Source organism: Mycteria americana, chromosome 18 (genome assembly GCF_035582795.1).
Source record: "Mycteria americana isolate JAX WOST 10 ecotype Jacksonville Zoo and Gardens chromosome 18, USCA_MyAme_1.0, whole genome shotgun sequence".
In the NCBI taxonomy this organism is placed as follows: Eukaryota; Metazoa; Chordata; class Aves; order Ciconiiformes; family Ciconiidae; genus Mycteria; species Mycteria americana.
The window spans coordinates 9699393-9715175 of NC_134382.1; the positions used below are offsets into that span (position 1 = coordinate 9699393).

General features: G+C 38.8%; 1 protein-coding gene across 1 annotated transcript in view; it reads left to right on the top strand.

The window, feature by feature from the left end:
* PLCH2 (phospholipase C eta 2) overlaps positions 1–15783 on the top strand; it is a 126437-nt gene that overhangs the window by 85411 nt on the left and 25243 nt on the right. The window contains exons 10-15 of the mRNA XM_075520539.1: positions 2329–2499; positions 5600–5693; positions 9363–9566; positions 10662–10782; positions 12663–12834; positions 13098–13205. Coding sequence (XP_075376654.1) covers positions 2329–2499; positions 5600–5693; positions 9363–9566; positions 10662–10782; positions 12663–12834; positions 13098–13205 — 870 coding nt within the window. The remainder of the gene's footprint in view (positions 1–2328; positions 2500–5599; positions 5694–9362; positions 9567–10661; positions 10783–12662; positions 12835–13097; positions 13206–15783) is intronic.

The window sequence follows — 15783 nt, forward strand, 5'->3', positions numbered from 1 at the left end:
CTTAAGAAACATAATGTACGTTTAGGTGCCTGAAAATCTCACAGTTGGAATGGCAGCTGTTTGAGCACTGATTCATATTTACTACAAAGTCATGCTAGCCTAGTGATCGCTGGATTTTCAATAATTCAGTGCTGGGACACATTCCAGGCTCAAAAGCCTTTGAGAATCATGCATGTACAGCCAGAGAAAACCAAGGGTTTTTACGTGTTACTTTTTTTTTTCTTCATTTTTTTTTCTTTCATACCAGCTAATACTAGGCTTACGGATGTACCTGAGTGAAGAACTGAATTTTAAACTCATTAAAATTAGTAGATTTAAGTGACTCTCTTTCCAGGATGATCCATTAGGTTTCATGCAAGCCAAATAGAAGAGACTGGGTAAAGCTTTCTGGGAAAAAATTTGCACTATTGTATGCTGTGTTCTGGTTTTACTTTTTGTAATCAATGACAATTACTACACATACCAGCTGCTTTAGAAATGCTATTAACAAGGAAGAATAGGTTTGCTTTTTCCACATGCAGTGCATAATTGAAACTGAACTAGTCTCAACTGAAAATATAATTGCTATTTGATAGCTTTGAATCAGAATATTAAGCAGCCTTGAAATTAAAAATCAAATCTCTCAGTTAATGAAATAGCTACACCAAGTATTTTAAGATATAATAGGGTAGATTATATGTAGGTCTTGAAGAAAGTTACCTTGAATATTAATTTTTCTAGTTAAAAAAGTAGTGAGTCGTTTTAAAAAATCTTGCCATAGTTACAATGGGAAAATCCATTTTTATTAGCTACTTCTTGCTCACAAATGCATTCATATCTTCACCTGGGGCTCCTTTCTAAAGGAGCTTCATCTATGATTTCATGACTCCTCGTTCTTCCAGTCCTCCGCAGTACCGTCAGCTTCAGTGTGGCAGCTGATACAGGCTCTGAAACTGCTGAAGTGTGAGACTGGAAGAGACAAAATAGTGAGGTCTATGAAGATTAAAGAGTAGGAAGCAGTGCAGGGTGTCCTTTGTGAACAAGGAAAGAGCAGGCTGTTTATGTAAGTTTTTAAAAATCTCTGTGGGTGCATTAGAATAAATTGCAGGGTTATGGCAGTACTTTGCTCTTGGGCAAGTAACTGAATTGATGTCAGCTTGCCAGGACAGAAGTGCTTTGTGAAGGCTGCTCAGTGCTGCTGTCCATGGTTGTGAGAGCTTATTATCAGCGTTTTCCTCAACTGATACAAGTGCACATGTATGGCAGTATGTGAAGGAAATTCAGTGAAAAATATGAAGATTTGGTTAAAACTTGCCTGAAATTTTATTTTTTAATTTTGTGGCCTGGAATGTGCTTGAACGTGTCTACAGGGAAGGTGAGCAAAGCAATATGCTGATAACTTCTTTATTGAGAACAAAGTAGGGAGTGCTGGAGAAGCTTTTTTTCATAAAATATGCAAGTGTTGTCTATCCTGTTTGGGAAACATTGCAGCTTTCCTTTTTCATGCTTTCCCCTGGCAGAATTTCTCATTCATTTTTTCATGCTTCTAGGAACAGGCTTTTAGGAAACACAGTAATTCCATAATCTCGCCTCCAAATAGTTATATCATTGGGTGGATCCCATTGTGATCAGACTCTCATAAGATTTCTTTGAAGAAATTGTATCCCCACTGTGTGCAAACAGTAAGTAGTATTGCTGATACAATGAGGGTGGTTTGGATCACAGGCTGGGGCACCTGACTCCAAAAAGTAAAGAACCAAGAAACATACACGTTGTAGGGGATAGATATACCAGAGAATATAGTGTCATTTACTGATGATTTTTTCTTTACTTGCAAAATTAGTGTTCTTGCAGATCTTATTAGTTTATGGACATGGATTTAACAGATATCTTCCCAAATTCTGAGTATAAAAATAATTTCAAGATGACTTGGGTTTTAATGATCTTCTCAAGAAAATATGAATGGGTAATTCTGCCAGACATACGCATGTTCTGTTCTATCTTGCAGGGTATGCTGTCTTACTTCATTGCCATAGATAGAAGAAATCCTTCAAGCAGGGTTCCCTGTGGAACAATAAAGACCTTATTGTTTCTTGGCTCATGCACTAATGCATTTATTTAAGAGGTTCAAAGGGGAAAGCTGTGCAAAAGCATTCATATGACAAGCATCAGCCTGATAAATCAGTCTGTTCTAGCAGGCCATACAGTGAGTAGCCATGTCAGGCAGCATCAAACTGCATTTAATTTCAGTGTTGCTTTTTTCTCATGCAGGAGTTTGTTTATTTAAACTTTGTTCAGGCTATTGCTGGGCAATTGGCTGTCTCATTGCCTTATTGCTGTGTAATGCAGGAGGCTGATACGGATGATAACCAGGGCACGCTGGGCTTTGATGAGTTCTGCGCCTTCTATAAGATGATGTCAACACGACGTGATTTGTACCTGCTAATGCTCACCTACAGCAACCACAAGGACTACCTAGATACAGATGATCTGAGACGCTTTCTGGAGATTGAACAGAAGGTAGGCCCAAGCCTGGAAAAGACTTCCTGTCTGCATGCCTTTCTGTTTGCTGTTGGGGATGCATTGCCTTTTAAAAGGGGTGGGAACTTCGTTGTCATACATGTGAAAAATAGACAGTTAGATGCCTCTTGATTTTCATCTTCTAGGCTGGCATGACTATTTGTTGAATCTTCTTGCTCTCACTACCTCTTTTTTCTGTAGGGTCTTTTGTTGTGCCCCTAAGTATAGTCTCTACAGTTTCTTTCTTTTTCACATGTTCTCTTAGGGCAATTCCATCAATATCCGTCTTTTCCCAGTATTCAGTACCCTGGTGCAAAGGTGCTGTTTCTGGCTCCGCTTTTGACTTAGTGCGTAGTCCATGATGAGACACTGAATTACTTTGTCACACTATCTCAGTTTGTAAAGTTGAAGGTTATGTTTTTGAAGAACTGTTGAGAGGATTATTCATGGCTGGGAAAGTTTTTTGAGGATATATAGTGGTACATATTAAGTTGTCTCTTAGTACTTTAACTTCATTGCTGGAGTGGGTCTTAAAGACTGTTTTCCCATTTCGCTGGTCTGAAACAGGTGAAGTATTTTTGTCTGACAAACCAGGTAATGTCTATATGCCCTGTATAATAACATGGGGCGGGGGTGGTGGAGGCAGCAGCCAGCAAATAATGATAAGCATGATATTTAATGTTGCTCGTGATTCTGAGACATTTTACAGCTCTTCAGAGATGTTAATTTATAGCTTTGCTATTCAGATATTGAAGTGCACCTATACATTGTGCTTATAGTTGTTTATGCACATTCAGCAAAATACCAGCAATCTATGTGCTGTGTCGCAGTAAATGCTACCCACTTATGTTACTGTATTTAACAAGGGGGCTAGCCTACATCAGTCACATTAGAAATTTTGTCCATCAGTTATTTGTGTGCATTGAGGTTACAGAAGTCCATTTTTTGACAGTTCATATATGTTTTCAGGAAAAAAGGAAACTAGTGTTGATATATTCTTATTTTCTAATGGTAAAAGATAAAAGTTTCTTATCTCTGTGTGTATGGTGCACCACGTACATGCCCACTGATCTGCTTCCTCTGCCACTGACTTGAACCTTTATGGCATTAGGAATCTTTGTAACCAAGCTACCTGGAAGCCTAACACTTTTACTCCTCTCCCAAATACCCCTTGGTCAGAACAAGTTTGGGTCTTTCTGGTACATGGTAATTTGGCAGACCAGAAAATGGCAAGGCATCTAATATCTGTACCATGAGGACATTCATCCATTGGAACAGGTTGCCTGGAGAGGTTGTGCAGCCTCCATCCTTGGAGGTTTTGAGGACCAGACTAGGTAATGCCCTAAGCTAACTGATGTGACCTTGTAGTTGACCCTGCTTTGAGCAGGATTTTGGACTGGATGACTCCCTGAGGTCCCTGAATGATCCTATGATCTTTCATCTAAGAGGCTTGTGGAAGATTCTGAAGTGAGGAAAAATAATTGGACAGCAAGATGCAGTCAGTGCAGGAACAAATGCATTGACTCATCTTTGCCTTTTTCCTCTCGTGATCTCTTTTGAAGCTGCATGCCTGTAAGTCATAAATCTCCATCATTTTCAAAAGTTGTCTAAGAAATGAATGAATAAAAAAGCCACCTCTCTGGCAGTTATCTTTTTAGATAAGCGGGGTATGTTTCCATTTCGTCGGTCAATTGATCCTCCAGATGGTGCGAGGAAGATGAACACTAGCCACAGGACACAAATCAGCTCAGCTAATCACTGACATGGACAACTCACGCCTGTGGGGCTTTTCTCCCTTGCCTAGTGCTACCCTTTCTCATACAATATGTACAGGGAAAACAAGTGTTCATTCTGTGCGTTTGAAGCTGTACCAGAAAAACCTTCTGTTGGTCCAGAGCTTTTTCTTTTGAAACCAGCAAACCTATAATGTATGGGCAAATAAAGGGTTAAGGTTTTTTTCTTCCTCTTCTTTTACATTTATTTGTTAGGTTTTAAATTACCCCCAGAAACAGCATTGATCTGGTAGCAGATATGCTGGCGGTTTCATTTCCCCCTAAGCAAAGATTCCATGTTGCCAAAACAGTCATCAACTTGGTCACTTTATTGGCAGTCCCCTCTGGTGACAAGGGCTGTATTTTCATGTGTCAGGTACAGCATCTGATGGAAAGGATTTGCTGGACTACTCAGGACAGGAATATTAAATAATAGCAGGGATAATAATTAGAGGATAAATCAACAGTAAATAGCAGGAATATTAAATAATAGTGTTAAAATTGAATTATGAAGACATTGCAAGGTAAAAAAAGCTACAGCTTATCATAAATGGCCCTTTTTTAATAAATGCTAACATTTACAAACATATATTTCCCTTTGGACTTTCCTTTTTCAATTGAGAATGCAAAGCAACCTTGAAGTTAGCAGATTTCCTCAAGCTTTCTGAGAACATTATGTCCTGATGCTTTGTTACCCTGCTAGTACCTGATTTTTCTGTCTGCTGCATAAAGATGAGCCATTTTCTTGTTTTATTTTAAAGTAAAAACCCTTTGATAATGCAAACTAATCCTTTAATCCTACAAGAGAAGAAATCCCATTGGTTTGTGACAAAGCTTGTTCTGTTTGGATGCTCTGTGTGCCTAATAGCACTCTAACCAGATTTGACCTACAAAACAGAACCCTGTCTTTATTGGCTGTGATCAGGCAGCTGCCAATAGGACAGAAACTTCTCACAAAGCAGTCTAGTTCTTATCTGACGTGACACTGATTGACAGGAGTGAGAATCTCACTGGGTAGCTGGAAATCCTTAGTACCACTATGGATGAGTGGGTGGTGAGGCACTGGCACAGGTTGCCCAGGGAAGTTGCAGATGCCCCATCCCTGAAGTGTTCAAGGCCAGGTTGGACGGGGCTTTGAGCAGCCTGGTCTGGTGGAAGGCGACCCTGCCCACGGCACGGGGGTTGGAACTGGATGACCTTTAAGGTCCCTTCCAATCCAAACCATTCTATGATTCTATGATCTGGCCAGCTGTTAAACTGTACACAGAGAAAAGAGCTGGGAGAAGCTGTGATTACTAGTTAACACTTCATTTTTGCTACTTTTACAGATGACGAATGTGACTAAAGAACACTGCCTGGAAATCATCAGCAAGTTTGAACCGTGCCTGGAGAACAAAAAGGAGGGAGCTCTGGGGATTGATGGTAAGCTGGCTGGTGTAGCTTTTGTAGGAAAGAGGCAACTGTTTAAATGCTTACGAGAATATTGCATTTGTTTGCATAATATATAGTCATAGAATGTTGTCACGTTGTATAGAGTATGCTTTTTGGGGGGGGTTGGGGTTTTTTTTGGTTGGGTTTTTTTTTTTAATATCTATTATTTGCTGAGGAACCTAAAGGGAAATTGGTACTCTTTGGAAGATTTTTGAAGGTACATATCATGATGAAGCAGCAGTCACTGAAAGTCAGCTGGAGCTGCATGTGTCTTTATTTGTGCTTTTGGAAAATACAGTAGAACTTAGTTGCATCATTCCTGCAGCTATTTTGGAAAATCCTTTAAGTTTTAATAAGAGGAGTGATATGATCCAGAGTAAACGTGTGAAGTGGGATGGTAAATGAAATTTGTCTAGAAGCATGCTTTCGTGACCTCTGGTGCTAAAGCCTTCACACTGAATGTAATGATTCTGTACCATGATGATGGTAGCTGTTATTTTGAGGGCTGATTCTAAATCCTTTCCCCTAAACAAATCTTCTGCCAGATCTTATTGACTCCAAGGACAGAGTACATTCCTCAGGAATTAGATTCTGTGCAAAAGTTCTAGGACCTTTTGAAAATCAGTCTTGTCCCTTTCTGTGGGTGTGTTGTCATAGCGAAAAGTGGCAAAATATAAGTTCAGTTTTGTTTACTGCATGAAGAAGTGGGTAGTTTCTGGTATATTGTGTAATGTGGGTTTTTTCAAGAAATGATGGTTGCTTAGGATAGATTCAGGTCTCTTCTACTTTCAGACTAAATTTTCAATTTATTTTAAAGCTTATATTAATGCCAAGTGAGTGTAGAGTTGACATACTCATGTTTTTATTTTCTGGTGCTTTACAGTCAGTGGCAGTTGTATAAATAATGAATAATCAGATTCATTATCTTGCCTTTCTCATAGCTAGAAAAGTCAGAGTAGGCTTTTCAAACAATTGTAGTTTTTCATACTGGAAAGAAAAACTTTTAAAAAACTAGCCTGATCTATAAAACTGCTTTGCCTAAGAATGGATGATAAAACAGTTGATAGTTTATGGGTTAGGATTAGAGAGCAGTCCAACATGGGTGATGTTCTGCTGGGTGTCTGCTACAGGTCTCCTGATCTGGAGGAAGTAGAAGATGAGGTCGTTTTGAGACAACTGGGAAAAGCTTCACTTTAGCAGGCTCTGCTCCTTATGGGAGACTTTAACCACTGCAGTGTCTTGCTGGAAGTGCAACAGAACAGAACATATCTAACCTAGAGCTTAACTAATGCAGGAGATTTCTGGAGTGCATTGATGATAACATCTGAACAGAGGTGGCTGAGGAGCTGACAGGGGGCACACTGCTGGATTGGGTACTGACAAAGAAGAAAGAACTGCTTAAAAAACATAAATATATATCTGCATGCATATACATGTATGCACATACTTGCATGTGCACACACACACACACACAGAAGTTATTCTTTTCTTGTCTTCATGTGTAGTTGAGACATTAGATCCCTCTTGTCTTCCAGGAAACAAATCGGGTGTTGCCTAGGGAGACTGAAATACAACAGCTATGGGAACTGAAGCTGTATGTTTATTCCTCAGATTGGTACAGCCCAGACAAGAGCATCCTGCCCACACTTTGAGGCACTTCAGTAGTAGTAAAATAATAGTACAGTGTTCTTTGCCCATTCATATTCATTCATGTGTCTGTGTTGCCTCGTGTCCTCAGCTGTGATGGCTTGTATGATGAAGCACCTTGGTCTGGCCTGTGACAATTAACTCATTCAACATAGTCTTGTAAAAAACCTCTTACCTTCCTCTGTTGATCAAAATAAAACACTGTGTCAGTACGCTTTTCCTGAGTGTGTAAATACTGGAGGTCTATGGTACACACTGCTGACAGTATCTTGATTCATTCGTATTTCTTCATCCTAGGGCTGACAGATCCAGTTAGTGTGAACTCGTTATAACAATTTTGATATTATATTTTAACAAGTGCTTAAAGCAAACAATAGTGGTGTTTCAGAGGCTGCCCTAACAATGGTGTGTGGAATTAATCCTGTAGCAGCTTGATTGGTTTGTAGTAAGAAGAAATGATTAATTTGCCAAGAGTCATTAGCTGTATGTTTGCTGACATACACTGTGCCCTATCAATTTTTCATGCTCTCTGCTCTGACTTGGTTAGTCTTTTGGTTTTACTCTAGCTGTATTACTGGTTTGCTAGTTGATCATGACATGTGCCTTGAGAGACTCAAATATTAGGCTAGACTGAGGTTCCCTAGCACTGTTTCCTAGTGTATTGTTCAAAAAGTTTTGGCTGCTATTTGTATTTATCAGCTCTTTTCCTTTAATAAAACTTTCATCAACACAAAATGTAAAGCCTATAAGAACCATCACAAAGGTGATATTTTACCTTAAATTCTATTCAAGCTCAATTTCTCTGTGTTCTGTAGACCGGTATTCTGAGACTGATTTTGAGGACTGGAGTTATTTTGCCCTGTGTAGCTTTAGTGAAACAAAGCACCAGTCTGTCACACTCAGAGAAGTGCATTAAGACCTTTAGAAGTTTGGCAGGATTTTTATATGGGTACTGTTTTATTTATGGAATAATGAGTGAAATGTCAGGAGAATTATGAGTCTTGAAGCAGAGACCTTTTGAATAAAGGCATCATCGCTGTCAGCATCTGTTAAGCCAGGATGGAATGGAAATCTTCGTCTTTCATTGGTGGTGAATGAAAAGAATTTTGGGGAGACTTGAAATGGAAGTTACAGTTTTTAATGTTAATCTGTCTTGTGAAAGCATCTGTGTATACGTGAACAAAAGTATACAGCTATTCATACAAAGATAAAAAACATAACTTGCTAAAACTTGGTTTCTGAACAAGAGTGATGATTGCAATACAGAAATTGTCCAGGTGATGTAGTCTCCGTGATTTGCAAGCATCCCACTACTTGAGAAAATAAATTCTTCTGGTAGCATCACTGAAAGTGCTACAGATAATCAATGTTTTGGTGTCAAGTCTGGAGTAGTAAAGTAAACTTCAGTCTCATAAAGTGACAGTAATGCAATACTGCAGACCTCTCCCATCCACGTGCATGTTTATGCATGCGGTGTCACATCAAAATTAGAGACTGTTGCTTGTACAAGCCAACGTGTGTTGACATTATTCTGGTATTTTCAGGAGAAATAGAGGACGGGAGAGTATCTCCCTTGCTTCAAACTGTGTTGGGCCACTGGAAACTATCTCTAGGCAGTTCAATACAATCTTTCAACTCATTTCACTGAGGAGCAATGCCAGGATATGACCGCAGATCTCTGGAGGCTTTTATATGCTATGTGACTTAATGTCCCAGCAGAGTCTTTTGATAAAAATTATAAGCCTAAAATGTCAGGTTGGGTTAAATAGACTTATTTTTTCAGGGAAGACAGAGCAGGGAAATGTACAAAGCAACTAAAAATTTCTTGAAAGCAATAATTGCAATTGGTCATTGTGACAGTTGGGATGTAGTGGTGTTATTTATTTATTTATCTTTCTTACATGTTCATGAATGTGTTGGTGAATGTAGGGATGCATTTTTATGCTGGTTTTAGGAAGGCTACAGCAACAAAAAGGACAAAACTGTATTATTTATAGTATTGTTTGTTTACAGGTTTCACCAATTACATGCGGAGTCCATCAGGGGACATATTCAACCCAGAACACTACCAAGTGAATCAGGACATGAATTATCCTTTGAGTCACTATTTCATTACCTCTTCACATAATACCTACCTCATGGGAGATCAACTGATGTCCCAGTCTAGGGTCGACATGTATGCATGGGTGCTACAAGCTGGCTGTCGTTGCGTAGAAGGTAAAGATCAAAAAGGAATCATCAGTAGGTTCCGTAGTGTTGTTTCTCCTCAGTAAAGAAAGACTCATGACTTCTGCAGAAGACTTGGTAATTGGGTAGAGGAAAAAGCCTAGTAAAATTATGTCTTCTCTTCACAAAGAACAACAAAATCATGTTGCCATATAATGGATAAATTTCTTGAGCATGGAAATAAGGCAGACATTCAAAGAGTAATGTTGTTGGTACTGAGGAAAAAAAATTCTAAAAATATTTTTGTAGAGAGGATACTAACATTCAGTAGAATATATTGGCATATATACTTTGTAGCCAAGTGTATGGCAACCAAACTGGCAAATATGGCAGAGTTCCTGCTACACGTAAGAGGAAAGCTGATATTTCTGGTAAAGGAAGTAGGGTTCTATTATGTGAAATATTGACAGTCTCTGCAGTGACCAGGAAGCCTTTATGTGAAATCCCTTCTGATGTTTGTAGTGCCTTTCTGAGACAGTACCTGTTTCGTAATCAGCTTTAATATCCTGGCCATCAAAGTGTTTTCACAATTTTTCAGAAGGCCAATATTATGGTTTGCTCAGATCAGATTGTGGACACGCCAGTGGGTGCTTCAGAGGAGTAAAACTTTTCATGGAAATATGATTGTAAACAATATAAGGTTAGGCGAAATCCAAGGAGCGCTGGAGATGCCTACGTCTTGGCTTTGCTTGTGGTGTGAGAAGCTTGGCTAAGATTCTCTGCTTTTCTTTTCAGTTTTAGCAGTAGTATAATGAAAGTAATGTTATGCTACGTCACCTCTCTTCCTGTCATAATACTCCTCAGCACTTGTTAAAGGAGATCTTTTTTGCTTGGGGCTTTCCCAAACAATGGGAACAGTCATCTGTACGCAGTAGAATGTCAAGGCCAGGAAGTTTCTTCAGAGGAAGGACGTTCAGCACAGTGAGGAGGGAGATACAGATGAAGGGTGGGAATGAACCTATACCCTGCTTTGTTGGGTACATGCCTGGCTGGGTTGCTGAAGGGAATTGCAGGGTCTCATAGTTTCCACAGATGGTGGCCCCAGATGTTACTTGTCTGATGGGTGTCATTGTTTCTATTCTACAGTTGACTGCTGGGATGGGCCGGACGGTGAACCAATTGTCCACCATGGATACACTTTGACTTCCAAAATTCTCTTCAAAGATGTGATTGAAACTATCAACAAATATGCCTTTATCAAGAATGAGTATGTATACAGTCTGCCAACTTTTGAGTTTCAGGGCTATAAACTGGAGCATTCCCAGGCATCCTTGTAAAGGCAGTCAGCGAAAATCTAACCTGTTTCTGCATATGCCAGAGAGAATTCTGAGTTATTTTCTGTGGGGAGAAAGCCTTCAGAAAGAAATAACAAGGCAAAACTGACTGAGTAGGGGCATTCTGTACATAGTTGTGGGGCTGTCTTTATCCCATTTGTAGAAGACAAGAGGATCAACGTGTTTTGACAGTGAATGTTTTTAGTGAATAGCTGACAGTTTAAGCACATATCTCTGGATATGTACTCCAGTGATGCCAAGGTTCCACTTGGTTGCTCCAGGGATAGGAAGCAAGTCAGGCAGCAAAGGAATACAAAGAGACAGTAGCCCAATTGTGGAGAAAGCAAACTGTTCAAGAGAAGTAGGTTATTTTCCCTACCTGTACATTGCTCAGGAAATCAGACAATTATACAAAGGGAAGTTTCATATACCTTGGCAGTACTGTCCTCCTCCTGAGAGTCAAAAATATGTGTGTCAACCTATCTTTTTTTTTTTAAAGATAAATTAATTTATCTCTATAAAAATTTTCCAGTAGCTTCTCCAAAGCAGTCCATCTGCCTTCATTAACAGAGGTAAACTTGCACTGTAATTTCAGCCTAGGTAAACTTATTGTCAGCCTGAAATTTTTGGAGTTTGCCTGAAGACGTGGTAAATAAAGCAAAGGAGAGCTGGCCAGCAGAATATATAACAAAGCTTCTGAAATTGCTGCAATTCTTAACGGCTTTACAGAAAGGTTAACTGGGACCGTGTTACAACTTATTATTTGCGATGGTTGTTTTTCTTGATAAGTATTGATGCTCAGTCAGAGTTTGGTACTGAATGAAACGTAGTTTAGACTTGCAGGTGTTTTCTTTCCCAGGATAGGCTGGAGGCATAGCTGTTGGTAGGCTGCAAATTCAGCTAAGGAACTGCTTCAGGCAAAGCTAGGAATTTACCTATAGTCATCAAATGGGAAAGTTTTGTCCTGCAGGCACTGGCTGGCCGAAAGCCTCATTTTTCATGATGAGGAGCTGGTGATGAGGGCTGGTGTCAGGATAGACATCTTTTTATTCATAATTAGTTTTTAATTAATTAATCCCTCATAATTCAGCCCTGCAAAACTCCACTGTATACTGGGGTTTGTGCTCATCCTAAAAATGCATCATCTCTAAACAGAAATCCATCTTCAGTGTGCTTTTATATGGCACCAAACACTGGAATCAATGTTTCACAAATCTTATCTTGATGCCTTTCAAACAACCAGGCATTGTTATTTGTTGGCCTCAGCCTGGAGAATCAACAATAAAAGAAAATCTAGAAATAAAACTTACTGTCTTTGTCAAAGAGGCTTTATCTGCAGGCTGGTTTGTATGACACTGCTCTGTTGCTAGCTAGAAAAGTTTTCATGGAAGAACTAACACTCTTGGAACCTTTATTTACTTTTACCTGTGAGAGTACAAAAGGGCTGAAGCACGCTTGGAGAGGAGAGTTGAAGGCACTGGCTATTTCTTGCCATGGCTTGCTAGAATCTCTTTGATAGGAAGTAGAGGTCAGGACTGGGTAGTGTAGGAAGGTGAAGTGCGCGCTCTGGAAAAAACACATCAAATCAGATTGCAGCAGTTTAATTGTCCTGTGGCTGTCAACAATGAACCATTCAGTTTGGAGTGAGTCGTGGGGTATCAGTCCTGTGCCCACACTGATTTATCTAACCCCTGTGGATTTCATTGGTCGTGATGCCTGTTACAGGAATGGCTCAGACAGTAATAACGTTTATCCCCTTAATGCTATAAAAACTAAATTTGCAGTTGATGATACTTGCTTATGTCTCTGCCAGGTACCCTGTTATCTTGTCAATTGAGAACCATTGCAGTGTCATTCAGCAGAAGAAGATGGCTCAGTATCTTACTGAAATTCTGGGAGACAAACTGGATCTGTCTTCTGTGCACAATGATGATTCTACCAAGCTCCCTTCACCAGCAAGTCTTAAAGGAAAGATACTAGTTAAGGTAAAAACCTGTTTCATTCATTCCATCCCTCTTTTTGTTTGTGATGATTATGATTTCTGCCTGGTTATCACTTATCACTTCAATCATTTTACAAAAAGCAATCTTTAAGAACCTGGTAATTAAGGTTCTGAACAAATGTCTTCTCAATCAATAAGAACCTGCTTGCATGCTTTGAATAATTTTTCTTTTCTTTTTTTTTTTTTTAAATGTATGATAGCAAGAGCTGCATGCTAACCTGCCTGTGTAATCATTTTATCTTCTAGGGTAAGAAACTTCCAGCCAACATCAGTGATGATGCAGAGGAAGGTGAAGTTTCTGATGAGGACAGCGCTGATGAGATTGATGATGACTGTAAATTAATGAATGGAGATGTAAGTTAAGTGACCATTTGAATGTAAATGTATGTTAAGTTTTCCCATCCCAGTGAGAAGAAACCTTGTATGAGTTCTCTGGAATGTGGATGTGGTCTAATCTTTGGGATTCATTGCAAGTCTTTTAGGTTCTAAACCTTCATGGGAACAGATTTGACAGAAGTGCATACTAGGCAGCACCAGTTCTAGTGGTTATGTTTCAAGTTTTGAATTTTGTATCATTTAATATTTTAGATAGTAATATCTCATGATTCTTTATTGCATCATAGTGTTCTTCTCAAATGCAAAAAAGAAAAAAATTTCTGCTTATGTCAAATTGTGGTCATTGTTACAGAGCATCCCTTTGGTTTGCTGAATGCTGGGTTTAGTTGATTTTTACTGTAAGGAGGTGTTAAAAAGGGAGAATATTTTAATCTCTGCTTGCTTCAGTCTGAAAATCCCTTATTTCTTCATCCTTTTTAAAAGTTAATTTTTTTTGTCACTTTAATCTTCTGGCAAGTGATGTTGCATCTTACAGAAACAATATAAAATACACAGCAAAGCCATTTAATAACATAAACGAGATTGCTTTGGAGAGAGATTGTATTTTCAGTCCTCTCCCTCAGGCTATTTCCTCATTTTGTATTATGGATTTGATCCTGTTCATCTAAAACTGAAAGAGAAACTTCTTTATGAATAAGTCTACCAAAGGGGAAAAATAATTTGTTTGTTTTTTTAAAAATTATTGTGTTTTAGCATATCCCTGTTCAATATTTTAAAGCTGACATCTGTGATGTTTTAATACTTCATGGTTTTTGACACTTTCGTGTTACGTGATGCATCTTTTCAAAGTGGAAGGTATGGTACAGCCAGTGGTGATACAGTTCAGTCCAGCAGGCTTTCGCCTGTATAAGATCAGGCCTGGTATCAAGGCATGACCATTCTGAACAGGGAAAAAATGAGTTGAAAGCCAAACCAAAAGCTTTTACAACCCACTTAGGAGCTACCTATGTAGTTGACTGTACAGGGAAACTAGAACTACGCAAACTGAATAAAATGAGAATTGGAGATTTCTTGACTTTGAAACTTCACTGTGATCAACAAAGTTCACTCAGCTTGTTTTCCTATGTTTTCTAGTTCTTTTGTCGCTATCCCAGGCATGGCAGACTGTTTCCAATATCCAAAGGAAACAAGGCAGGTGATTTGACGACCCTGCTGAAATCAGGGGCGCTGTGGTGCTTAAGATCCTGATTTTTGCAAAATCTCCAGATAATTTCTAGACTTAAAGTTGGTTTGTTTGAAGAGGATCCTAATCCAGATGCTTGAACAAGCAGAAATGTTAGCAGATCTCTCATTGCTAGAAATTACTTTTGCCATGATTCTTTTCAACTTAGCCCACACATATGCTATTTATGAAGATATATCAAATAATGTTTATTTTTCTTCCATTAAATGGATGGAGAAATGAATGCCAGATGAATGCCAGAATGTCAAAGATGACACTTTTCTTAAAGTGTCATCTTTCGTAATAAAATTAGGTAGTAACATGTTATGGCTGGGTGTATTATTCTCACTAAAGGCTCAGTAGGCATTGCTTTGCTGACCTCATTGTCTTTGTTACTAACGTTCACTTTGCTGTGAGGTTTACTGATGCTTTAAATCTGAGATTTGCTACATCTGGTTTGCTTTCCAAGCCAAATTTTGAAGGGGTCAGAAAATCATAGCTTGTTTCATGACAAATTTAACTGGGAATTCTTAAGGTCTACTGAGAAAACACAATCTGTCACCTCTTAAAAGACCTGGGATTGTGAGTGTATCCCTCATGGATGAAAAAGAAAACTCTGGATTTCTGTTTTTGTTTCCCCCACTTCCTCCCATGGGCTATGATGTACACAGAAGGAGGGAACAGGAGTTCTCTTACATTTTGCCCTTGAGCTGCTTAAATCTAGATTCTAAGCTTCCCCCATTCCATCCAGTAGAATCTTGCATCTATTGTAACTGTAGCGTCACCCTTGGCATAGCATATGAATGCTGTCCATCAACCCCGATGTGTGAGGGAAAACCGTTTACGCAGAGTTTCCACATGTATCCATTACTATTAAATTTCCGTGAAGAATGGCTTATTGGACAGCACAATGGAATAGATCAGATTTTTTACTAAATATGTACTGCAAAACATAGCATATGTTAATCCAGTTCAGTATGGGGAGTCATCTCAGTAATAACTATTTCTATGTTAGCACATCCTTGGCTTGTAACGGACATTACAGCTGAATAGCTCTGCTAACAGTCAGTCTTGGTTTAATTAGAACTGTTTTAATCAGTTTTACTCTCTCATTACTTCAGACAATGTTTACACTTTAGATCTAACATCTACTTCAGGGCCTCGTATGCTTCCATACCTTACATTAAGTCTGATACCAAGCTGCAGGTAACTGCTTCACATTATGCAAATGAAGAACCTCTTTTTTTTTCTTTTTTTTTTTTCTTTTTTTCCTTTTTTTTTTTCTTTCACATACATTTTAGTTTGCATTAATCCTGGCTGGAATTACTAAGACTTTTTTCATCACTACCTGGTTTAATGATTCTGTTTTGTTTG